The following is a 27,813-nucleotide window of genomic DNA, read 5'->3' as shown; positions in this document are numbered from 1 at the left end:
AACTGTACAACACACGCACTGTCTGTTCAAATATTGTGTTTGTATATAGCGTATTAAATAATTATGTGCGTTTTATTATTTTATCCAGCGCGACGGTAGTGGCGCGAAGCTGAGTAAAAAAAAAAAAAAGCGAAGTGGTCACTACCATAGTACATTACACGAGCCAGAGTTTGCCCATTGGATGTGTGTAAATTTGCCGGTTTTCTTTAGCCAGGGCTACAGACCTAATGAATGAACGGATTGGTCTGTTTGTAGTATCAATAGATCGGTCATGATTTGTAGATTATACCTTTGTCATTTTAGAAAAAATTGGTTGAATAATGCCGAATATATTAGCAAAAAAGTCAAGTATTTTCGAAGCAAAAAGATATTGTGCTTAATTATAATTATAACGTTTTCACGCAGCAGCGCGCGAGACCATATTACCCCCTCTATTCCGTATACGTTTACGTCGCGGTGGGTACACTGGGCAGCTGCGGTTGCCTGCGTCTTTGCTTATCGTATTCGTAATTTCTGATATCGACATTCATGTTTCTGGCATCTGGCTACATTCGATGTAGATGCGTATAGCCGCCGCCGCCGGTAGGAAAACCACTTTTTGTTGTTGTCTCGTTTGTTGTAGTTGTAGTAGGCCGTACTATACTACTATATTATTTATTTATATTATAATTTGTGATTCTTTATTTCTAAAATGGTTTCTAAAACATCTAAACAGAAATTACGAAAAAGGAGAAATTATTTAGAAAAAAAAACGTCAAATACAATGTGTATAGATGAATTTTTATTAAAGATAATAAATAAATGGCTACGATGATGTAATGACACTGCAATACATTTTGAACGATGGCCTCGAGGAGCTAAAAATGTGCATAATATTATAATAATGGGGGAAAAAAAATGAATATGGTTTTTAAAATAGAGTATATTAAATAAACAAACATATAATAATAAAATTAATTAATAAAAACATAAAAAGTTACATGTATTACATGCCAGTACATAAAAATATGTTATAAAAAACTACTGATATCCCAACAAAAACACTTCGTCGAACTCCGTGTAAAAAATTGCTAAGTAATAAAAACTAGTCATCTATAAGACTTCAGCATTAGAAAAATGTGATATCATGAATAAATACTAAGTAAATTACATTTTAAATTAATCGATTAATAATTTATTTACTTTGCTAGAATTGATTTATTTCGACAAATAAACATGTCTGTTCATAACTGGACTATTTAACAAATTTCATTGACAAATGTTACTAAATTTGTTTTATAAAAAAGTCTTAATTATTAATTTATAAAGAAAATAAATTCTAGCAAAGTAAATAAATAATTGAGATGGAATCAATTAATTTAAAATTTAATTTACTTAGCATTTATTCATGATATCACATCTTTATAATGCTGAAATCTTATAGTTGACTTTTTTTTACTTAGCAATTTTTTACACGGAGTTCGACGAAATGTTTTTGTTGGGATATATTAAAATATCATATTATTACTATATCGTATAGTCAAAGCGGGACAGTGCAATAATATAATCATCGGTTTAAAATATTACTACCTATAATGTATTTTTATTTTTGTAAGTGACATACACATTGCAATACTATAACATAATGCCATAATAATAATGGTGAGTAAGTCAAACAGAAGTTGTGTGAAAAACATTAAAACTCTAGTATTTCACAAAAAGCAGAGGCATTCAAATTTTTTCATCCTGCGACTCTTTTGGGTGTTCACAATACTCGTATTTTAACGGCTCCAAAATTATTATGAAAAATGAAACACACGGATACAATATGGCCAATATGATGGTTGATAAATTATTATAACAGTGACTTTAGTAGGTAAGTACTAGAAATAAAACTTCAAATGGTCACGCGATGTGTTTCGTTATCGTTTATTGATTACAAATAATATTTATAATAATTATACAAGACCTGGCTATAGGTACAATATTGGTTTCCGGTGCTTTGACGGGACTCTGCTCTTTTCACTAACTCTGGTGACGTCTCTGGGATCCGCGACGCACAGCAGTTTTAATACCTCTGCACTAAAGAAAAAATGAAAAAAAGGTTCTTCACGTAGGTAAGCGAACAAAACGTGTGTACGTAATATGTTTTGTAGGTATCTATGCTCGTAATTCAATGACCTGATCGTCTCATGGCCCTATGGTCATCTATTGGTTATCTTAATGACACCAAATTTATACTTATCCTGCAGGTATATTTTATTCAAATCATATTAATTTTTCATGAATAATTGAGGATACATAAATATATATTTTGTTTTTTACTTAAACTGTTTTATCTGAACATTATTCAATTAGTACATAATATTACCATATATAATTGTATGTACCTATTAACTATTACTTATTAGTTACCGTATGTTTACACAACTAAAGAAGTAAATTTGTTAGTTAAGTATAATAGCGAAAAGAAGAGGCCTTGCAAAGGGCACAAGGGAACGTGTTACGTGTTACGTGTGCGCTCCACGGTTGTGACTGCCCCGATAGATAAGCAGACATCCTGCAGAGCGGCGACTTCGATCGGCTCACCAACCGGATGACAGGCACGTAAATTCAAGGGCGGCGGACTCCGGTCGGCCCGAGAAGTCAGAAAGAGGTCCAGGAAATAGTAAATACTGAATACAAAATGTACAATTTTTAAAATTTATGAATGGGGGGTAAGTCGGGGAGCTGTCCGGTCTACCCACACGTATGTATACATATTGATATAGTCAATAAACGAGGTTAGGTTAAAAATGAAAATAAAAAATAATTGTAAAAAAATATTCTTTAATTATCTGTATCAAGAAAAAATCTCAGATATCTATATTCAACACTGGTTTTGCGTTTTTCAAATGTCTGGGAGATCATTGATTCAGCAACATAAAATGGACAGATTTACGAAAAAAAATCGAAAATTTAGGGCGAGGTGAAATTTGAGCCGTTCGTACGATGCTTTATTTTGTTTTGTTTGAATTTTTTAATTAGAAATTAGGGTTTACCAGTTGTGATCATTGCGCGATGGAACGCACATGAAGACGTGAGTGGGTTCACCATACGGCGAGTTGGTACGTAGCGCGCTCGAGCACCTCTGTCGATGCTGCTCGTTGTCTCGGCTTATATATAAAGCAATGTGCCCACGGATGTAACAATAGCGAGTGACGAACAATTTTTCTACGTTTAACGCTAACTATCGTGTCGGCCAGATAGCGCAACTCGTCAAACAAGTCGAACCTGGGAAATTACTTTTTGGAACGCGGAGTTCAAACCATGGACTATCACAACTTCACGGACTTTAAATAACTTAAGCATAAAAACTGTTGGACTACACAAATTCATATTTCATAAAATCTCAATATTTTATAGTATTGGTTATAAGAATACAAAAACGGTAAAGATTAGCATATTATTGGACAATATTAAAAATAATAAAGTAGATCAATTAAAAATTAGCTTAATACGGATAAGTTCAGGGCCCCCACAAGGGAGGGGGGGCGTTGGACTTGAAGTACAGAGTTAACAATTTTTGAAAATTTGATAAAATACTTATTTTACATTAAGACGACGTCACACCCGCATACATTGTCTCAGTTTAAAAATATAGAACATAGCAAAAACTGCATCTGCACAGAACCACTTTGGACCTTCAGTATTTACAGTAGAATTATCAGAATTTCACAATGCATAGTTAAATACTTTGTGTCGTAGCATCATTATTTTTTTAATGGCACAAACCAATAATTTTCAATAATTAAATTTAAAAAAAATTGTATTTTCTTAAGCTGATAACTTTAATTATATTTATCAAAAAATAATGACGCTATGACACAAATAAAGTTTTTACCTGTGTTGTAGAATTCTGATAATTACATTAAATATAAATACTGAGGGGGAAAAGTTGTACAGCGCAAAACATTTTTGTTATGTTTTACGTTTGTTAGACGGTGACAGCACATGTGGGTGTGGTGTGCTTTTAAATAATATTTTATGATATATATTTATATTTTATTACATGAAGTAGAAAATTATTATAGGATTCTTACCTGTAAGGGTTAATGGAAATGCTGTATAGGACCAGCAAAAATATTTAGTTCAAGGGCAGAAAATTTGATTTATTAGTCATCAGTTTGTAAATAATTTACATACACAAGATTTATGCTCAACATGACTTGAAACTTAACATTATTATATATTTTTTAAAGGTATACGAATATAGTATGATTAAAGTATCTAGATGTGAAAATAATATTTTATTTATTATTTTTCTATTTTCTATTTAATGGTTAAGTCATAGGTCATAGCGCAACTAACCCCAAGTAATTGGTAGTTGTTGACAATTACAATTTATTTATTAAGATAATAATCACAATATAAGGTCTAAAAAAAAAATTATTTATCCATAGTATTTATGTTATAAAAATATTCATCATCCGAGAAGACCAAAGTAAATAAAGGACAGTATAACTGTATAAGTTTAAAAGGATGCCACACCCGCATTTGTTGTCTCTGTCTTACAAACGTATAACATAGTAAAACCTGTTTGGCGCGGAACAACTTTACTTCCTTTGTATTTATAGTAGAATTACCAAAATTCCACAACTCATTGGGAAGAACTTTATCTGTGCAACGTCGTTATTTTTTTAATAGCATTAACCAATAATTTTTAATAATTAAATGAAAAAACTTATATTCTCTAACTGATAACTTAAAGTGTACTTATGTTATCAAAAAAATAACGACGCTATTGCACAGATAATATTCTCCCCTATACATTGTGGAATTTTGGTAATTCTACTAGCAATACAAAGGGAGTAAAGTTGTCACACGCTAAACAGATTTTGCTATGTTATACGTTTGTAAGACGGAGACAACACATGCAGGTGTGGCGTCCTTTTAAGTATACAAACCAATAAGGTATACTTATAGTTGTATCCAAATTAATACATGGCGTATTGTTGATTTTATTCTACTTACACATAAAAACATTCAACCCACTGTGTAAAATTAGTAAGTTTGAAGATATGAAATCACAAAATCAAACATTAAATTGTACATTCTCAATGTAAAACAAACATATTATACTGTAATACATGGCATTACCACACACAATTAAATCTAATATATAATGTTTATTTATGTAGATATACAAATATATGAATGTCATACATAAATATATTTATCACTGTTTTATGTAATTATATTATATAATTATTTGCAAATGTTAAGATAAAAAAAAAAACATGACCATAGCTCAAATGTTCTACATTTAAATAATAAGAAAATAATTATAAATATGGATATATTAGATTTAGAAAAAAAAAGTGAAGACAAACAATTTCATTAACATTCATTTTAAAATCACTTGGCCTTTCGTTTATCCTCAGAGTCTGGAGCACGACTGCGCCATGAACTTCCTCCACCCTGTAAATGATAAATTATTAATAATTATTTCAGAATTAATATAGATTACTGATAAGAACAAAATATGAATGTGTATTAAGTATACTAAATTCAGAAATAATAATTCACTTGATCATTAGATGAAGGTATTTCTCGTTTTCTTGGTGTATCCCTGTCAAAAGCAGAACGGACTCCATCTCTCGGGGCTTCTTTGAAATTTTTATCAAAGGCACCACCAGTACTACTAGCACCTCCGCCACGATTCCAACCACCACGGTCATTATCCCTTGAAAACACTCCTTTGCGTTCATCAGAGCCTCTATTATTACTAAACAAGGATCGACGTTCAGGTGGGGGACCATCGTCCCTTGTGCGCCCAAACCCTCCTTCTCTTCTATCTTTATTGTCTCGATTAGAACTAAATAATTTTGTATCTTCTTTGGTTTTATCCAAATTCCTCCAGGAAGACGATGTTGATGATGAAAGGCTCTTATTCTTCTCTTCTAATTTCCTCTGTACTTCTTCTTCTTTTTTACGTTGAATCTCAGCTTGTCTTTCAAGTTGTTCTTGACGAGCCCTAATGATAATATTTTATTTTTTCAATCATCATTTTAAAATGTTAAGCATTACTTATGTGAAATATATATTTATGTTAACATTATTCTTAATTTTTCAACAAATGAAGATAGTTTAACTTACAAATTAGCCAAACGTTCTTCTTCTTCTTTTTTCTTTTTTTCTTCTTCTTCTTTTTTCTTCCTTTCTTCTTCTTTACGTAACCATTCTTCTTCTTCTTTACGTCTCTTTTCCTCTTCGCGTTGTTTTATCAACGCAATTCTCCTTTCTTCTTTTCTTATTGCCAACCTCTCTTTACGAATAGCAATCAAATCTTCTTCAAACACTGCCAATTTGGCCTAAATAAAATAAATGCATATAAATATAAGATGACAACATTAACATATAATAATTCCTACTTGGAACTCAGCTGTGCGACGCTCTTTCATTTCTCCTAAGAATATATCCATGTCTGGTTTCATTCTAGCTAACCTTTCCCGGTTTTGTTCTGCTAATTTTCGTTCTTGATTTGCTAACTGAATACGTTCAGCTTCTTGATGTTCCCAGAACTTTTTATCATGAATTTGTTTTTCTTTCCATGCCTGTTCTAATAAAGGAATTTCTTCTATTCTCTTTGCTCTTTCAAAATAATCCATTTGTTTCCTGCGATTTTTTAACTTCTGTACTAATTCTGCTCTTTCTTTCGCCAATTCTTCAGCTTCTTTAGCAGCAATTTCATCAGCATCCATATTTTTCAAAGCCTAATAAAAATTTGTTTTCAATATTAATAACAACTTTACAATGAAATAGTATTGTACAAATACACTTTTATCAAATCATATATAATTTACTGACTACCAACATATACAATTAAATTAAATTGTGAAACTTCCATTTTAAAATGAATACTATAAAAATGATAAAATCATTTGACCTATTCTAATAATGAATATCAATTAATAACTAACAAAAAATTTTTTAAGTCTGATAGATTCATAACACTAATGATTTGTCAGTAAATAATATATAATACTTAATTGAATAAGGCTATATTATGTTTTAATTAACTAACATCTTCATTCAGTTTTTTTAAAACTTTTTGACCATGAGCTGTTTGAGAAATTTGTTGCATTTTTTCTTTGAAATTCCTATCTTTAATAGCTTGTAGCTCAGATTCCTGGCGTCTTTTTTCTCTTTCTTCTCGTTCAGCATCCAAACGTCTTGCTTCAGCTGCGAGAGCAGCCTTGGCAATTTCATCTGCACGACGAGCTTCTTCTTCTTCCTACACGCAAAAATAAAATATGTACTTTAATAATACAACTAAACAATAAATGAAATAATTTATTAGGTATGTGCTACATACACCACATAAACCATATCACAAATATAAATAATTAAAAATGTTTAATTACTCGAACAGTATTCAATCTTTCTAAGTATTCTTTACGATCTTCAATTATTTTGTGGCGAGCTAAAATCCTTTGATGCTCTTTATCTTTGGTTTCATGATGATGCCTAATAAGAGATTGGTGGATTTGTTTGCATTCATTCTAAAAAAAAGTAAATTTAACAATTAAAAAAGATACATTAATAACTCTTTAATTAACAATTCTGCCATTAGACATATTTTTTACACCAATGTCTTCGGATCGAATGTATAATCATGGAGATCATGCCGATATCCACAAAGATTTATTATTTATCATTTAGACACTACAGTATGACTAATTCAGAATTACCATGTTGAAATCATAAGACATCATTTATCCGCAACAGTAATATTAAATTCATCATAATATTATATTAATTAATATAAGCTACCTCTAAATGGTTTTATAATAATTAGTGGTAGTTATAAGTAGTAAACATCATCAGACTAAATGTATAATCATGGAGATCATGCCGATATCCGCAAAGATTTATTATTCATCATTTAGACAATAAAGTATGATTAATTCAGAATTACCATGTTGAAATCATAAGATATCATTTATCCGCAACAGTAATATTAAATTCATCATAATATTATATTAATTTATATAAGCTACCTCTAAATGGTTTAATAAGAATTAGTGGTAGTTGCGAGCAGTAAACATCATCAGAACAAATGTATAATCATGGAGATCATGCCGATATCCGCAAAGATTTATTATTCATCATTTAGACAATACAGTATGACTAATTCAGAATTACCATGTTGAAATCATCAGATATCATTTATCCGCAACAGTAATATTAAATTCATCATAATATTATATTGATTTATATAAGCTACCTCTAAATGGTTTAATAAGAATTAGTGGTAGTTGCGAGCAGTAAACATCATCAGCACAAATGTATAATCATGGAGATCATGCCGATATCCGCAAAGATTTATTATTCATCATTTAGACAATACAGTATGACTAATTCAGAATTACCATGTTGAAATCATAAGATATCATTTATCCGCAACAGTAATATTAAATTCATCATAATATTATATTAATTAATATAAGCTACCTCTAAATGGTTTAATAAGAATTAGTGGTAGTTGCGAGCAGTAAACATCATCAGAACAAATGTATAATCATGGAGATCATGCCGATATCCGCAAAGATTTATTATTCATCATTTAGACAATACATTATGACTAATTCAGAATTACCATGTTGAAATCATAAGACATCATATATCCGCAACAGTAATATTAAATTCATCATAATATCATATTAATTAATATAAGAGGACGTCTAACCCGCATGTGTTTTCTCCATCTTACACATATATGACCTAGCAAATTATTGTTTGCTAGTTTCAATACGGTATTGTCACTTTTGAAATTAGAGTGAATCCACCTGTTATCAAACATTTAGGTAGCAACATTACCTGTGTTCTCTCGTTGGTTTTTTACGATATTTTAATTTTTAAGTGAGTTATGAACATTTTAAAATATTCATAATTTACATACCCATAACTCACTTAAAAATTCAAATACCGTAAAAAACCTACGAGGGAACACAGATAATGTTGCTACCTAAAAGTTTGATAATAGGTGGATTCACTCTAATATCAAAACTGACAATACCCTATTGAAACTAGCAAATGAACATTTCCCATGTGGTATGTGTGTAAGACGGAGACAACACATGCGGGTGCGACGTCCTCATAAGCTACCTCTAAATGGTTTTATAATAATTAGTGGTAGTTACAAGTAGTAAACATCATCAGACTAAATGTATAATCATGGAGATCATGCCGATATCCGCAAAGATTTATTATTCATCATTTAGACAATAAAGTATGATTAATTCAGAATTACCATAATGAAATCATAAGACATCATATATCCGCAACAGTAATATTAAATTAATTATAATAAGCTACCTCTAAATGGTTTTATAAGAATTAGTGGTAGTTGAGAGCAGTGAACATCATCAGAACAAATGAATAGTCATGGAGATCATGCTGATATCCACAACAAAGTATTGGGTTTTTAGACAAAAACAGTCATGATAATACTGTTCTAATTATTTCTACCTTTGTATTAAGTATAAGTATTAAGTATTAACAGACAAATATTAATCTTATTTAGTTTTTTATCTTATAATAAATACTGATCACCATTCTAATTTAAGTCTTTGGAATTTTGATTATAGTTATTGTTTACCTCAATTCTCATTTAAAGATTCTACCACTGTATGACTAAAATGTTCAATTAAATAGTTTTAGATATTTGTTTTGTTTTTTTGAAGAAAAAAAAGTTTAACTCATATAAGCCACTTGAGTTATAAAAATTAATTAATTTAGCTATTTAAAGAAACATTTTATATTATTTAGAAATAATCAAACAAATAACTTATTTAGTATTATGTGATTAACCATAAAATAAAATATTTGAAAATTATCTTAGAGGAACAATTATTATATATTTTATTTACCTTGTTAGCTTCTGGGTTGATAATACTTGCAGATTTAGATAATACTTTAAAAGTATTGATTAGATAAGTACGGATTTGTTCACTAGGCATTGTTTGTAAAGTTGGGCCTTCTGGTTTATCTTCCCGTTGTGATTCTGACAAGTCCATTCCAAACTGAATGCATCCTTTTCCATGATCAATGCGAATCTAGGATTTAAATCATAAAAAAATTATTATGTTCATATATCTTTTAACACAATCAGTTTTATATATGACTATAGAAAAAGGTAACTATACAGGATGATTTTTTTATCAAAGATTATTTAAAGAAGTATTGACTTTTTCAAAATATTTTTTTATATAGTTTCAAGTTGTTAAAAAACCAACATTTTTGTTAAAAAATTATATTTTTAAATATTTTTTAAGTTCTTCACTTTCTTGAATGACAACATAGAGTTTTAATTTCATATTCCAAAGCAGAATATTTTTTTTAAGTATTTTGATTCATAAAAATCGAATTTAGGACGAGTAGTTTATGAATTATAAGTATTTAAAGTTTAATTAGCAGAGTGGAGTGGTACGGGGTTACCCCACAAAATGTTAGTCCACTACTCCGCTTGTCTAAACTTTAAATACTTATAACTCATTAACTACTCGTCCTAAACTCGATTTTTATGAATCAAAATACTTAGAAAAATATTCTGCTTTGGAATATGAAATTAAAACTCTGTTTTCATTCAAAAGAGTAAAAAACTTAAAAAATAATTTTTTTTAAATAAAAACGTTGGTTTTTTAACAACTTGAAACTATGTAAAAATATATTTTAAAAAAGTCAATACTTTTTTAAATAATGAGTGTTCTTTGATAAAAGAATCACCCTGTATATAATGTTATAATTATTGTCATTATTATAGAGAATGTTCAAATACTAAAGTCAATCAATAATTTGATTAAATTATGACATAATATCAAAATTTGAAGCTAAAATTAAAAAATAAAACAAACTTAGGTAAGTTAAAGACATGATAAATGTTACAATTTGTAAAAATAGTTTAATATTTCCCTTTTATTTTTTATTTTTATTAGTAAACCAAAGAAATGCTTTTTAATTTAGTTTATAATAAATTCTAATGAATTTACCTGCATATCGTTATGGCGAACTAAATCAACTAATACACGTTCCATATGGAAAGGCTTGCAGTAAGAAGCTAATTCTAAGAGCCGTTTATATTCAAGAGTTTCATAAATTTGAGAGAGTTGTCGAATTAATCTTGCCAATGTTACTTCGCGCACGGGAGCAACATATCCTTCCAATTCACTACCACTACCAATAAGTGGATCAGTCACAGTTTCAACTCGTTTGCATAATTCCAAAGGTTGAAACTCTACTTCTAACCACATGTAAAGATTACGTAAATCCTCAGATGCTAAAGCTACAACATTATGACGAACCTATAAAATAATAACAGATTAAAAAAATGTATTTTATCAAAATCATACATAAATAAATTAACTTTAATTTAATCTATTGATTCTTACAACTTCTTTCATAAGAGTAATTCTTGTAGGGGGTGCAGGGAGACTTAAGAGGACTGCAAGTTTTTGTGCTTTTTCATAAGGACTTTTATCAGTTTCAATGAATCGATCAAATTCAGGATGAGCAGATGGTAGTGGTACAGCTAAAGTGGCCAACAGAACACGAGAAGCCATTCTAAATAATAACGAAAAAAAAAAATTTATTAATAGTTAATTATAAGTTATATTGCAGTCATAATATTCAAATGTTGTACATGATTGCTTGATGATCAGCATTTCTAAAACCTGATCGACACTCATGGTTGCCACAATATTTCATTTGTCATTTTCCCTGACTTTTCCATAACTTTCTCATGTTTTTCCATATAAATTTTAAGAGTAAATTTTTATTTATTTTTTAAGTTTAATATACCTAAAACCGTTTTTTTTTTTTTTTTTTTTTTTTAAATAATAATTTAAATTGACAATGGATATGCTTTAAAATTTTTAGGGAATACCTAATTTATTGTTTACAAGTTCCATATTTTCCATATTGTTTTTATCAATAAAGTAAAGTATTTTTTTTTGAAATGAATGATTTACATTGAAATATTAGGGAAAATATAAATTATGATTTGAAATATAAATTCCAGAATTGCATGCGAATTCCCTGACTATTCCATGTTTTCCCTGATTTTTCCAGGATTTCCAGGTTTCCAGGTTAGGTGGCAACCATGACACTATTTAAGTGTCCCACGAGGATTTATGACATCTCCTGCGATGATATATATATATCATAAATTTTTTTTTATTAGACTCACACGGACACAGGATAGATGAATTTTATTTTTTGGTAAAAAGTTTAAAAAATGTTATTTTTTAATAGCTTATTTTGCTGAAAATTTTGATCTTCCAACATTTTATATTCATTAATCTCATGATTTTTAATAATTCTTTTAGTTTATGATAAAACAGCAAAATACTGGTTACCATAAGGCATAAGGCATAAATACATTACAGCAATAACATAATATAATATCAAAAAGTATCAGTTTAAAGTATTCTATTAATAAATTCAGAAATTATAGTTAAGGATAATAAAGATTTAAGATATGCTATCTCTTAATCATGGGCACTTAGTGCTTGTTAATGAAGGGCTCTGTGCTTTGAAGGACATTGGTAGGACATAAATATATATATATATATATATAAATTAGATAGGCAGTTAGATAAAATAAAATTTAGTTTTTAGATTTACCTACATAATAAACTGAAGCTTTTTTAAGGTAGAAGAGCACTAGACATATTTACTGTAAGAACATTATTGATGAAGCATATTGTGACTTAAATTACTTGTCGTTTATTAAAGAAGGCAAGCATTTGTATGCAGGTAATGTATAGCCTGTATAGGTAGCAAAGGAATCAAAAAATTGTCTTATGTATATAACATAAGTAGTTAGCATAATAATAAATTATTACCACAACATATTTTAATCTAAAAATTAAGAACTAGAAAGATATTAACTTTATAAGTTAGTTTATTTTTTTTTATATTTACACCTGAATGTATTAATAAATTAAGAGGACGTGATACCCGCATGTGTTGTCTCGTTCTTACAAGTGCATTATATAATAAATATTATGTTCAGCAGAACACATGTAGCTCCGTTAGCTTAAGAATTAGAGTGAACTGACCTCTTATAAAATTTAAAGGCAAGATTATTATCTAGACAACCTCATATGCTTTTTATTATACATTAAATTTAAAGCGAGTTATGAATATTTTAAGATGCACAAAAAATTTACAATTTTAAAATACTTATAACTCCCTTTAAATTTAATATATAATAAAAAGAATATGAGGTTGTCTACTCAGTAATAATCTTACCTTTAAATTTTATAAGAGGTCAGTTCACACTAATTTTTATGCTAAAAGAGCTACACGTGTTCTGCTGAACGTAAAATTTACTATATAATGCACTTGTAAGAACGAGACAACACATGTGGGTATCACGTCCTCTTAAGAGTAAATATAACATTAAAATTTGTAAAAATTGTCTACATATACAAATTGCAAATAATAATTAAAAATATTTTTGTGGATGAAACAAATCAAGTACAAATTTGCTCATTAAAATAGTAATATGAAATCTCTAACTTATATGTTAAAACTTACTTTTGAAGTTCTTCAGCAGTAATATTTTTCTTCATTTCTTTGCTAAGTTGGAAAAGCTTTAATAAAGCTGCAGCATGGAATAAATTATAACCAGCTTTCCAAAAAACCATAGCTAACTTTTGGTAATAATTAGCCATAGTTTTTGGAACAGGAGACTTCTTGGCCAATGACATTAAATTATGGATATCTTCAGTTGCTTTGTATGCTTCCTATATTTATAAATTATAATTTAATTATAAATAGTACTGAACAATTTCAATTGATGTACAACTTACCTGCCATAATTCCATTTGTATAGCATAATCTAATTGACATAAACGAGTTTCTAAGTTATATTGTTGTGTTTCCGGGTTTAAAAGGCTAACATTAACAGTTTGTGGAGGTAACTTGGCAATATCTTCAAGATGTTTTCGTAATTTATCACACAGCTTTCTGAATTCTGTTTTACGATTGTATTTTAAACAAAATTGATAAGCCTAAAAAAAAAAAGGTAATTAAGAACTAATATTTTGTAAGTACCTATACAATATTTTATACCATTTTTGCTATGTCATGATATAAAGTTTCGACGTGGGCATTAGTTCTCAAAAGTTCCAAACATTGACAGTAAGACTCCCACAAAAACTTAACCCATGGGGTTAATATTGTTCTGTCACTACGGTCTTGGGCATCTTCTCCACTAACAGCACTAAATGATGAATGTAAAAAAAAAAAAATTAAACAAGGAATCAAACATAACATACTTACCTACATAAGGAGTATAAATATATAAATTAGAAATATCAAAAATAAAATCACCTTAGAAGTATACTTTCCGGCGTAGCCAAATTGTCTAGGTCATCAATATCAACAACAGCCTGTTGCGACTGTTCTCGGGCTGCCTCTGTTCGCTCTTCAGCGCTTCTCAAGTAGCCGCGTATGACATTCTCCAATGACCCGACATTAACCTGAACAGAGAAGCAATGACACCAATACAGTTGAGCATCTGTCTAATAATAATGGTATTGTTACTTACAGACTGGAACATGTTCCTGTACTGGAACAATCCCTCTTTGGCGATGTGCGACTTCTTGAGGTCGACGCACAGCTCCAGATACTTGAACATGATCGGTTCCAGGACGCTCTCGCTCCAGTTGTATGCCCATTTTTTGTTCCTGAACACCTCGTACAGGGTGTCAAGGGCCCGGCCGGGCCGTCCGACTTCCAGGAATTCTGAAAAATCATGTAATAGCAGTACATTAGTCGCCGGGGCGGTTTCAAGCAGCGGCTTTCATCAACTCGGTGACCATCGTCGCCGCCACCACTGATGCACTTGACGTTAGCTTACCATTGGCGCGTTTTAACGCGTTCTCGGGTCTCTGGCTGTATCTAGACATGGTTTCGGCTCGTCAAAAGACACAGGCGCGTAGAACCTGAAACGGGCCGAAAGGGATATTCGCTGAAATGAACAGGCGAATTGACGAAAAAACGTGGCGTGACCGTTCGTCGCGCATAACAAGTCGAATACCGCAAATTGCAATCAGTGGTTACCAAAACCGGTGAGGGTGACGCACGCTACCGTCGCCCGCCGCCAATCCGATCGGACGACCGGCCCGCCACCGTCGTATCTTCCACGAAGCACAGGGATACCAACGCTGTCAATAATTTTATTTAGCGGGCAAGCAGGCAACGTGGCGGGAGATTCAAAAATTAGTGGATATTAACACGGCGTACACGCGTACAAAAAAAATTTCATATTTGAGAATTCAGAATGTCAATTTGATTTGAATAGTTAAATACTAAAATTCTTTAGAATCTAGCTTTGCACAAGTTTTACGTTTAGTAATATACTTTCACAAGACAATTTTTATATATTATTCACAAAAAAAAAAAAAAATTAATTAATTAAACATTATATTGTATGAAAGAAATATAGATTTTATAGTATACTCGTAAACAAAGCGTTCAGTTTCAGTAGCTATATTTAATGCCTTATTATAACAACAATATTATGGTGTTAATAAAGTACAAAGAAGATTTTAAAAATACATTACCATCCATCCCAAATAAAAATATAAAACCGACCGTGTAATAATATATCTATAGGTACAGAATATGTATACATTTATGCCTATTATAGGAGCTCGGCTATTTTTGGGGATCGTGGAAATGAATTTGTAATTTTTTGAAGTTTGATAGGAATGCTCATTTGATATTAAATAATATTTTATGGTTTAAATGAATATCAGGGTTTTTGATCATGTTTGCAGGGGGTTTCGGGGGCAGAGCACTGAGTTATATACTTTTATATATAAATAAATATTTATAATATAATTACACTTTATAACATACTGTATAGCTTAGGCTTTATAACATACTCGAATACCCAGGGAATGGAATCGAACTGAAAATAACCAGATCTAGAATATAGGTAATAGCCTTAAAATATTAAAATTTAGAAGCCGGAACCTGACCGAGATCAAATTTAAATATTCTCAAATGACCGAAACATATATATATATATATTTAAATAATAATAACAATAAAAAAAATATCGGGGGGTTTCAATTAATATTTATTTTATTTTTACTATGTGATCCTTTTTCGGATAAAAAGATGCTTTTAATAAACTAACGTTATTTTTGAATAGATTTATTTCTCTTATTTCTCGAAAAATCTTAAAACTTAAACGGATATTTAACCATTTTATGTATTATTTTATTATTTTTATTTCAACTATTAAATCTACATTTAATTAGATATACAGGAACTAAATTAAATAAACTTAAAAATAATAATTTGGACCATTTACTGGCGGTTCCAATCGGGATTAGAATCAGACTGTCCAGACTATTTTTATCAAGTCATTGAATACCAGAACCAAAACTGGAACTAAAAAAACAAAAGGTAAGTACCAGTTTCTGCTCTTATAGCTTATAGTACCTATGATTTGTTTTGGAACTTGTAGTAAATAGTATAGTGATAGTTACGTGTTGGCGGAACGCGGAAACAGGCATTTTAAATTTTGGCGGAAACGAATAATTGCCGTGAGTATTGTGTATGATATTATAATATCAATGATGTGTACTTTTAATCATAGACTTTATACCGCTGCCTATATTCTTATAATACACAAATACACAATTACACACGCAAACTCAATGTAATCTATGAGTATTTCATGAAAACATGCTATATAATATTATGTATAAATAGCGAAGTCTGTATTAAAGAATTCGTTCATCATAATAATTAGTTATTAATATTATTTTGAAATAAAATAATAGACTGTATACTTAATTCAAAGTAATTTTCGTAACTCGGAATAATATTGTCACACATTAACATAAAAAAAAAACAAATATATATATATGCATATATTCTTATTAAAATATAATGCATAGGAATTGTCTTCGGGTTAAGAGTACGTAACAGTGGTATTTTGTTGTCTCCGTCTTACTAGTGCGTAATATAGCAAATTTACGTTCAGCAGAATACTTGTAGGTAGCTCCTTTAGTTTAAAAATTACAGTGAATCGACCTATTATGAAAGTGTATGATAAGTACATTATCTGTGTTTGTACGTTGGTTTTTTATGATAATTCAATTTTTAAGTGAGTTATGAGCATTTTTAATGTACTGTATATTATATATATGCTTATAACTCACTTAAAAATTGAATTATCGTAAAAAACTAACGTACAAACACATATAATGTACTTATCATACACTTTCATAATAGGCCGATTCACTGTAATTTTTAAACTAAAGGAGCTACAATAGTATTCTGCTGAGCGTAAATTTGCTAGGTATATCACTGGTAAAACGGAGACAACAAATACCACTGTTACGTACTCTTAATGATTATTATAAATAAAAATTAATTTATCTCTGTTTTCCTGTTGTTATTACGTAGGTACTTCTAAAACTTTAAAATCTTGTTTTAGCTTAAACTCATCAAATAATATGTAATGTTTAAACATGTAAATAATAATGGAATGATCTCTATATATTTTAATAAATAACATTATTGTGATAAGTACTATAATGTACTATCAATACTATAACAATATATTATATAGATCATAATATAGTGGTTGTTATTAACAACGTAACAACTTGTTAACATGGTAATAATAAGAAATAACTAATAAGTAATAAATTATGTAAATATAGATATCTCTTACAATATTTTCTTAAAAGAACCAATACACTTCACATATAACTTTAGGATCAGAAAATCGACGATAATAAATTTTATTTTATTATTTTATTATAAAGCAGAAAAAAAAATCAATTTAAATAATTGTTGTTAAATATAATACTGTATGATAATTTCTATGCTTAATAATCATACAAAGCTTGTAGTTAAAAAATTGTTTTTAGAACGCAATATAGCACCAATCTAGCTAGTGCCGTATAATCATTTAAACCGTGCGTTTTAAATATTTCAATAAAGGCAATTCTAAAATAACGGCTTTGAACGTCATCATGCCATATTATATGATGTCTATAAGACGAAAGCGATGTTTATTACAACAGAGATAAAAATGAAAACGGTAGAATGGGTGGTCTGTACATGTTTAATTTCAAAGTTTACGAGAGGACAATTCGAGTATAAGCAATGAACTCATAATATGTGCTACGATTTCTATCACTTGCAGGTTGTTGATGACGAATCGTCTATTCGTCTTATTGTTTACCATTTATTGAACGCCAACTAGCTGGCGTGTGCAGTGTGTTGCTCACTATAGTTACTGCTTACTCTATCATGTCCATATATTTTTAAACGCTTTTATAGGTAGAGATAACAGATTGTTACATTTTATCATTTCACATTCGCTTTTAATATAGGTAAGGATTTAATTCAGTTAGTTTTTCAAAAACGTTTTTTTTTTAGTTAAGACTTAATAGTATTGACAAAAAATGCAATATAATAGCCATACCTAAGCCAAATAGTGATGTATAGAAGTATCTTACCTTATAATTTTTTGTTATTATAATTTGTATTGAATTATAACATTGAATATAAAATTGATATTTACTTCTTCTTCTTCTTCTCCTCTAGCACTTAGTATAGTCTCTAAGAGTTTTGGCTGCCATCACAATATCTCTCCATTTTTCACGTTCCTGAACTACTGTTCTCCATTCTTGTACTCCCAATCTTTCAAGGTCTTCTTTCACAACATCCAGCCACCTTTTTCTTCTTCGTGGTCTCTTTCCCATTGGTTTCCAATTTAGGATTGTCCTACTTATATCATCCTCGCTTCTCCGCATCGCGTGTCCTAACCATCGGATCCTTTGCCTTTTTACAAAGCTGATATTTTACTGCAAAATTGAATAATTTTTTTTTCACGTGTTTGAAAAAAATTGCTCGTGTTGTCACAAATTACATATAATTATCAAGGCTGGGCAAGTTAATGATTTTTTTTAACTCAGTTAAGTTAAGTTAATATGCACCAATTACAAAAAGTTAAAAGTTAAAAGTTAATTTAATTATAGGTTAACTCAGTTAAGTTAAAAGTTAATACACATTTTTTTTTAACTTTTTATTAAGTTAAAAAAAAGTTAATTTTTTTTTTACACATACTTTCTTTTTTTACAAACCCTGAAACCCAAAACTAATTTTTATGACTATATAACAAATGTTTATGCTTTATACAGTATATTATTGTATTTCATTGAAGTTTTCATTTCTAAAAAAAGAACAGTAATTACCTATATATAACAAGTAATAAATACCTAAAAATAATGAATTAATATTATTTAATCAAGCCTTGTAAACAGATACTATTTGTGAGTGTGTGTTTGAAATAGAGTATTACTGTGTTTAATAAATAATCACTAAATATTGTATTAAATAGATACTAGGTATTACCTATATGGCTATATACTTACTAAAATACTAAAATACTAAAATATAACATATTATAATTTAAATAGAAAGATAATAAATAAGTTGAAATAGTTGGATAATATTTTATTATTTTAACATACACATTTCATATAATTAAACTATAAATTTAAACTTAAATAGGTAGCATTAATCTTTATACTAAAAAATTATTTGACGTTCGTGTACAACCACAAGTTCACAACTGAATACTGATAAAATGTCAGGCCCACATCAGTACATCACACAAAATCAAAATATCGATAATTGGTTTTTGTAAAGTTTATTTTTAGACTTGTTGGATTTATTTTTCCCGAAATGACGACTTCGGTCGTCGATAACACTAATATACCCGCATGATATAGGTATAGCCATAATGCCATATATTATAGTCATAAAGGGACAATATTATGTCTATATTATATTTATTGTAACTTGATATAATTAATTTAATAATATAAAACCTTTTATTATTAATTATTTTCTGATGTATACCACTATACAGGTGTTCCTTTAGAGTACAGAGTGATTAGAAAAATATAAAATTTTTTAAAATTAACTTAACTTATTCCATAAAATGAAAATCAACTCGTTAATTTCACGTTAATTAAAAAATAAATTTAATAAGTTAATAGTTAAGTTAATGAATATCCAAAAGTAACTAGTTAAGTTAAAAAGTTAAGATAAAATTAACTTTTTAACTTAACTTTAACTTTTTAACTCGTTAATGCCCAGCCTTGATAATTATACATTATGATTATATAGGCATTGTAACATAAAATGGAACAATTATCAATTAATAATATGATTAAAAATTAATGATTAATTGTATGCATTTATTTTGATGTTTGAGTTTTATCTGTTGGCATTTTAACGTTTCACTCACATGAACATCATTATAAATTTAGGGTTTCTGAACGATCTATTTAATTGACCCATGCTTACAGGACTGATCGTATTACCGTGACATAATATCAATTACTATTTGAGATACGTTCATTTTTATATTTTTTTCCCCAATGACTTTAATATTAAATTTTTTCTAAATGCAGATGTACGAGTAAAACTTTATAATTTACATTTGTTACATATAACGTGTATAATAATATAGCGCAAAAAATAACTTTTACAACGCAGCTGCAAATATAATATAATAGGTACACTAGGTACAGGGATTAGGGAATGAGTAGAAACGCAGAATACCCTTTAAACTATAAACAAGAAAAAAAATCGATCACTGCACTTCTCAGCGTACATCTGCGTTTAATGCGATTTTATACGATTGCAGGTTGAGATGTACCTATAATAATATAATATTATATATTAGCTTGGCTTGACCCATTTTCCCCACATAATTCCAAATTTTCGCTGTTGAATGTCATTTGGATTTGGCATGCATTCATATAATTACTACAATCAATTTTAAATAGTCATCATCGACCATGGCGTACGATATAATATATCTACAGAGAATAAAATAGATTTTTCATTTTCAAACATTTACCACTCAATTGTCATAATATGCAACGGTGTATGCAACTGTATACCCGATATTAAACTATATCAGCCATTAATATTATATTAATATGTCATACACAATATAATTTGACACACGCGATTACATACGCATGATTATTATGTGTAAGTATGCACTGTTTATTTTCCATTCCACGATAATGAATTATTGTCAATTATTAAAATGTATCATCACTAGTATTAATTATTGAAATTAGTTGTTCATATTACGTGACACATCAATATTTTATAATACCTAATAACATGTAGACCATGCGGTGTTGTGACAGCTTAAAGGACGCCACATTTATAGATATTATAATATACCTATATACCACATAAGATACATCTATATACAATACATAATAATATAAATTTACAAATATATCTGTGTTTGTATGTTTCATCTCGTCTATCATGCATTTTGTCTATTGAAATATGTTCATGGCATATCATCTCTACCATCACTCTACCTATATGTATAATATATTGACATATACTAATAATATAAACAATATAATGTATACATGTATTGGTAGACAGTAATGTATCCCAAATATATAAACATGTACGTGTACCTATATAGTTTGTCTGGAGAAAATATATGCATTTTTTTTTTCACGACACAATATGATATTAATATTATGTTTACAGCTATAAGCCTATAACATATTAGTTGAGTCATGTTCCGCCTGAACTACGAAATTACGTCAAATTGTAGGAAATAGGTATATATAATATAGTACACATTATAATGAATATTATTATACAATATACATACAAGTGATGTACAAGTGTACAACTATAGATCGAAATATATAATAATAAATTATTATTTATTATTATTAATAATATTATGTGAGTCGACGTCATGGGTTTTCGTATAAAAAATACTTTTTTTTTTCATGAACAATATCTAACACATTTATTTATACTTCATAGAGTTAAATTAAAATCAATATTGTTTGATTCGATTTGTTAATATGATAAAATATGTATATTCAATTTTGTTATAATTTAAAAAAATTACATGTTTATAAAATACTACACATTGTAGAACTCTAAGGATTTGATTCGGGTTCGTGATTTACTATATTTTCTTTTGTTTATTCGACAGATGTTTACATCGTGTAAACATTGAAATCAACAATAATCCAATTGTAATCGATCACGAGTTTATTTTGTGATGATAATATATTTATATTTCTAAACAATCTTAAGAGTTAAACCAAGAAGTACCTACTGTTTTAGTCCCTATGTTAATTTCTTACCACGCCTACTATAATATACAGTGGTAAGTTTTAAACGAAAATAATGAAATGTTATATTACTATAATAATAAAGTAAATTCCTTTACACGGCTATGTATAAAATAACAACGAATAATTAAGTCAATAAACCAAATAAAATTATATGATATTATAAAAAATTTTTAAATTTTAGTAGAAATACTTTTCCAAGTTCAACACCGAATTAAGACAACGTGCCTTTGTAATAATAAGACATTGCAGTACAATTTTAAATAATATCTCATATTATTTTAGGTTAAACGTTAATCACGTTTTCAATTTTTTTGTTTTCATTTTCCAGTGATTTTTGAGCTGCTAAGTATAGGTTATGATTGCTTTTTTCGTTATTGGTCTTGAGTTTATCTTGCATCTGGACGAGGATGTCTTGCATGCGGCGGATCTAAATTTCGAATAACAAAATATGTTTAATAACGAGCCAAGTCATATTAATGTGTCATCAGTATAATTGTATTGACAATATTTTAAATAATTACAAAGCACTTTTTTTTAACTATTAAATAAATCCTTGGCGACTATGGCCATTGGCTGTAATAAATTAATATGCGTTTAAACTAGCGCAGATTATTATAAAATAAATAAAATTACGTGTCAATAATGTCATTGGTGAAATACATAATATTATTCAACATTTTTTTCACTGAATGGGGACGATGGATCATATAGGATAAATACCTATCCCTACATATCTACCTAATATATAAATCACAAAAAACTGAAAAACACATGCCCTCTGTATATAATATTATATAGATAATAAATCAGGCCTGCCATGATCCAATCTGCAGTGTCATACTGGCATATTAGGTACATTATAACATAATAACATTATGTGTAATACACATATTTATATTATAGGTAGGTATTACACCAGGGGCGTAATTAAGGGGGGATGAGGGGGATATATCCCCCCAGAGCCTATATAATGTGTATATTTATATATTAATTTTCAGCTTATGGAATTATATGTTTTATCGTGCTGACATCACGACGAAATATATTAAATATAATTAATATCAGGAAATCTGTAAATTATTATTTAATTTAGAAGTAAATTTTAATACTAATATATTCAAAATTTACATTTTGCAGAAATTATTATAATATTGTATAGGTACTAAATTGTGTAGAATTTTAAAGCACATTTATTAATACATTTTGTGTACATATATATTAGTTTAAGAATTTTTTATGAAATAGTTTTCTCAGATATTGTAGGTACTTGAAAATCTAAGTATTTTGTGTGGAAAAAAATGTTTATCCCTCCCCTAAGACAAATTCCTAATTACGCCACTGTATTACACCAATAATTATGATTTATGATTATTATTCCCGTTAGGAATGACTTTTAATAACTAGGTACCTATATGTACAATATTAGTATAATTTGGTTGTTGTTGATGTTTAGACATTTTGTACTAAATATAGTAGATACCTAGTACTAAACGTACCTATTTTATATAAATTAAAATTTGTTCATAATATTTCGGTTAAAAATTTTAATATGAATTCAACTTACTTCTTCTTCTTTTTGAAGCAACAAAATATCCGTTTCATCAAGTGCTGGTAGCAGTTTTGGTATTGAATCTCTTTTTAATTTTCTACATAAAAACCGACAATACGTTATTCATTAATACCTATTATTACCATTAATATTATAGCCTATAGGTATACCTATAACATATATATATATACATATGTTGTGTTTTTAATAATATTTACCCTCTATCTTTAAATGCTTGCTGCGATATTTTTGAAATCAATTGTGTGCGGAAATTTTCGTAATGAACATCCTCGGTGACTTCTTTTAAATCGGGCATATGTGTGGATATTAGCATATTCCGAAGTTTGGTAAAATCACTATGGGCTGGGTTATCCACTGAAAATATAACAATATAATGACACACGTTATGTTTAATGAACATTTATACGTACACACATATGTGCCATTAAATAAATGCATTTACTTTATCTGTGTTTACTATTCTAAAAAAACAATATACATATTCCTAGGTAAGTAAATAAAGAGTTTATTAAGTATTCAAAATGTTTCTACCTTCTACCACACCCCAGTCATATTGCCTTCCTCGCATTTTTTTCCCGTTAACTTCCAAAATCGTGTTACTTCCAACTACAGCAAACGGTAAGCATGCTTTCAACTCTTTGTCCTGCTGTTTGAAGTCTTCATCTTCGTCACTATCGCAATCTGGTAGTTGGTATATCTGAAACACATATGCGATCGATACTCGATATCAACTTGGCTATTTTCAAGAACATAATACAAAATACAGTGACACATATTTAAAATTGATATTGAATAATAATAATTTATTTGTTCGTTTTAGTAGTAATCAGCAACTATCGACTTCAATAATTGATGCCCAACGTTTGTCATAGGTGAACGGTGAACAATTATTTAATATTAATTATAATAATATATAATCTTTGCTGAACAGTATTAACAATATTAATTCATATTATACTAGATCTAAATATGGTACATTATTGGATTTAAATCGTGATATATACATTCAGAACATACATTTTTACTGAAATACGTTATTATTTTTAAACTTTGTTGAAAGTGAATTTAGTAAATATTTTTATTTTATTTTTTTATACTGAAGTTGACAAATATTAGTCACACGTATATTAAAATAAAAATGTTAAAATTTATGAAATAAAACATTTAAATGTATTAGTATACCTCCCTACGTAATTCATATACCTATATCAACTATACTAATTAATATTCTCGACATAAAATCGTTTTTAATTAAATTAATAATTAATTACCTTTATTTCATGGGACTTAATAGAATCATTTATTCGTTGCTTGATTTGTATTTTTTCTTTTTCAGTCAACATATCTGCTTTGCTTATGATTGGTATAACATTGACTTTTTCATGGATATTGAGCATGAATTCTACATCTATTGGCCTCAAGCTTAAAGATATATTTCGTTTAAGAACGGTATAATATCATATATCATATATTAAATATTAAAAAAAACCTTCACAATTTACATACCTGTGACAATGGCCGGGTATGAAATAAAGACAACAGTGTACACGATTATCAACTATGTTCTTTCTGATAATACTACTTTCTTCGGCAAAATATGCTCGAAACTGTTCGTCCACGTAATCGCAGCATGACCGAATGCAATCATCACTGCTCAAAGATGAACCAAAACCTGAAATAAAAATACAGCTGTTATTTCTCTCTCTCAAAATTCGAAACAAAACATTTACCAGGCGTGTCTACAACGGTTAGTCTCAACTTGACTCCTTGTTCCTCAATGCATAACGTTTTCTTTTCAATTTGTGCGGTCTGAGGAGGTTCTGGAATTGTTAAAATATGAGTTAGATTATCTAGGTGCAAGATATTTTCAATATTGATTATTGGCATACCATAACTAGATTCATTTCGTTCCTTATATAAATCACTCAGGAATAATGTGTTTATAAGTGTTGATTTTCCCAAACCAGATTCACCGACTACCATCAGAGTGAATTCAAATCCCTTTTTGACGGTTTTTCGATGTACTATGTCTGGTAAACTACCAAACCCTATGTACTCTATTATAATAAAAATTAATATCAATAATTAAAAATATTATTTTTATAATACGATATAATATACACATATATGGAATGGATATACATGTTATATACATATTACAAATTATGTCTTATGACATATTACATATATATAACGAAGTGTTATAGATTTTTAACAGCTGTACGATGATTAAGTTGATGTAATCAAGGTTCAAGTTGTTACAAATAAGATAAATTATATTAATCGTAATGCACTGTATAGGAACTTAACTAATATAGAATAATAGGTACTGTAAATAGTAAAACTAACCTGACATAATTCCAGTGTTTAGGATTATCTTACATCATAGAAGACAGGTCAAAACTTCGTTTAGAAAGCTAATCAAACGTTTGACTAAATATTTATTGCATGTAGTAATTGAATGTTGTCTTGCCTTTTATTAGCGAACATTCTAAAAAAAAAAAACACTCATAGTTCAGCAGTTCAGAATCAACTTTAATGTGCTTATGTTATTTAATTTTCAAAATATTTATAGAGGAATTTTCAAATTTTAGGTAGGTAATTTGAATATATTTAAATTTTTTTTTTCAAATCGAAAATAACTTTGTTGAAAACTCCACATGACGTGTTTATTGTTAAAGACACATCAACCTTAAGTAGAAAAAAATATGTCAAACGTCGATTGTGTCTTGAATAACTGTGGACATGAAAATAATATAATATACAAGACACGGAAATCGTTTGTATACAACTAATAAAAATCGTCGCAAGTTGATCGTGAAATGATACACAGTACAATATTATTGCACCTACATCTATATTATAGAATTTACACAATACTGCGGGTTTATCGCGACATAAGATAAAGTATAGGTACGAACTTGTATTATAATGGGTATCGATGGGTTTGTTGCTCTGTGATTTCGCGAAACGTCCGTTTTCTAGATTAAAACAGCGGTAGTCGTACTTGAGAAAACTCCACTCCGATGGCGGTATAATAATCCGAATGCTACAAACAACGATATTAATATTATTATTATTGATGTCGTTACACTATCGTAGTTTTTGAACTATAGAAGTGCGGCCACCAACGTAAGGGTCTCGATGCGTATGCGTCCGCGTTGTCACTGAACTCGCAAATCGATAATCTGGCGCGACCGTCCCGAGAGCTCACGCACTCACGCACCGAAAACACGGGTGGGGATAGAATAGTACGGTATTATTCATATTATGCACAGGCGCACTCACGCGCTTACACTAAAAACACACACACACACAAGTAAACGATCGTATATTGAATGAAAATGGGGTGGTGGTGATCGAGGGTGCTCCGCTATAATAATAATGCGTACTTATAATATATAACTATTATTATGTGTATATAGTAGGTAACGCCAATGTTCCATATATTTTCTACGCACGTTGTACTGTTGTGTTATACGGACAACGGTTTTTTTTATTGCTTCCGATCACGAGGATAAGGGTAGTATATGTGTGTGTGTAGTATGTAAGTGAGTGAGTTCGCGACTTCCAACCTCGTACTACAGGGATGACGTCATTACAAGTGGGTTAGATAAATGACCTTGATCCAATGCCCATGGTTGCCGACAATATAAAAACAATTAATAATAATAGTAACAACAATAATAACAGAGTAAAATATTATAATATAATACTAGAGTAGGTACTATTAATTGTTATAACAATTAATTTAATATTTTAAGAATGTCGCGCTGAAACAAAACGACATAAAAGTATATTCTAAGCTTACAGCAGTAGTTGTTATGTTATACGTTCTCATAAGCTTCACTAACTTACATACTAAGCGAAAACAAGGGTCTAATTTGAACGGCTCTTTCCAGGAAAAAAACAACGATTATACTATTAAATATACACAATTGAAACCTATATTTCTAATAATATAGAAACCACTATACACACTATACCAATTACCAATATTACACTAAACCTTCTAGTTCCTTCATGAAAAAT

The 27,813-nt window shown here is 29.1% G+C and overlaps 2 protein-coding genes across 2 annotated transcripts; both read right to left on the bottom strand.

Moving 5' to 3' along the window:
* Positions 1 to 5,127: 5,127 nt before the first annotated feature.
* eIF3a (eukaryotic translation initiation factor 3 subunit a) lies at positions 5,128 to 15,077 on the bottom strand. The gene is made up of 15 exons (XM_015510971.2): positions 14,891 to 15,077; positions 14,579 to 14,775; positions 14,362 to 14,510; positions 14,101 to 14,251; positions 13,839 to 14,039; positions 13,564 to 13,772; positions 11,412 to 11,583; positions 11,013 to 11,324; positions 9,894 to 10,079; positions 7,386 to 7,523; positions 7,046 to 7,255; positions 6,393 to 6,734; positions 6,118 to 6,332; positions 5,548 to 5,995; positions 5,128 to 5,439 (listed from the first exon to the last, which is right to left on the bottom strand). Exons 1-15 carry the CDS (start codon positions 14,937 to 14,939, stop codon positions 5,377 to 5,379), a joined length of 3,042 nt encoding a protein of 1,013 aa, XP_015366457.1. The 5' UTR covers positions 14,940 to 15,077; the 3' UTR covers positions 5,128 to 5,376.
* Positions 15,078 to 22,107: 7,030 nt separating this feature from the next.
* On the bottom strand, positions 22,108 to 26,956 carry Septin4 (septin 4). The gene is made up of 10 exons (XM_015510966.2): positions 26,703 to 26,956; positions 26,131 to 26,272; positions 25,671 to 25,838; positions 25,512 to 25,601; positions 25,288 to 25,453; positions 25,053 to 25,203; positions 24,313 to 24,478; positions 23,979 to 24,135; positions 23,776 to 23,857; positions 22,108 to 22,638 (listed from the first exon to the last, which is right to left on the bottom strand). The coding sequence occupies exons 2-10, from the start codon at positions 26,135 to 26,137 to the stop codon at positions 22,495 to 22,497; spliced, it is 1,131 nt and encodes a 376-aa protein (XP_015366452.1). The 5' UTR covers positions 26,138 to 26,272; positions 26,703 to 26,956; the 3' UTR covers positions 22,108 to 22,494.
* Between the last annotated feature and the right edge of the window lie 857 nt (positions 26,957 to 27,813).

Source organism: Diuraphis noxia, unplaced genomic scaffold, assembly GCF_037042655.1.
Source record: "Diuraphis noxia isolate RWA-SAM2 unplaced genomic scaffold, SU_Dnox_SAM2 contig0005, whole genome shotgun sequence".
Lineage (NCBI taxonomy): Eukaryota > Metazoa > Arthropoda > Insecta > Hemiptera > Aphididae > Diuraphis > Diuraphis noxia.
The sequence above is the reverse complement of the archived record's forward strand: the minus strand, read 5'-3'. Positions and strand labels throughout refer to the sequence as shown.

Excerpts from the sequence above, each read along its gene's own strand:
- eIF3a (XM_015510971.2), bottom strand. The coding sequence starts at position 14,939 with ATGTCTAGATACAGCCAGAGACCCGAGAACGCGTTAAAACGCGCCAAT. Across the intron at positions 7,256-7,385 it reads AAAGATTGAATACTGTTCGA|GAAGAAGAAGAAGCTCGTCG; the intron begins GTAATTAAACAT and ends TTTTGCGTGTAG. Across the intron at positions 6,735-7,045 it reads TAAAAAAACTGAATGAAGAT|GCTTTGAAAAATATGGATGC; the intron begins GTTAGTTAATTA and ends AATTTTTATTAG.
- Septin4 (XM_015510966.2), bottom strand. Across the intron at positions 25,602-25,670 it reads ACGAAATGAATCTAGTTATG|AACCTCCTCAGACCGCACAA; the intron begins GTATGCCAATAA and ends TAACAATTCCAG. Across the intron at positions 24,136-24,312 it reads TGACTGGGGTGTGGTAGAAG|TGGATAACCCAGCCCATAGT; the intron begins GTAGAAACATTT and ends TTATATTTTCAG.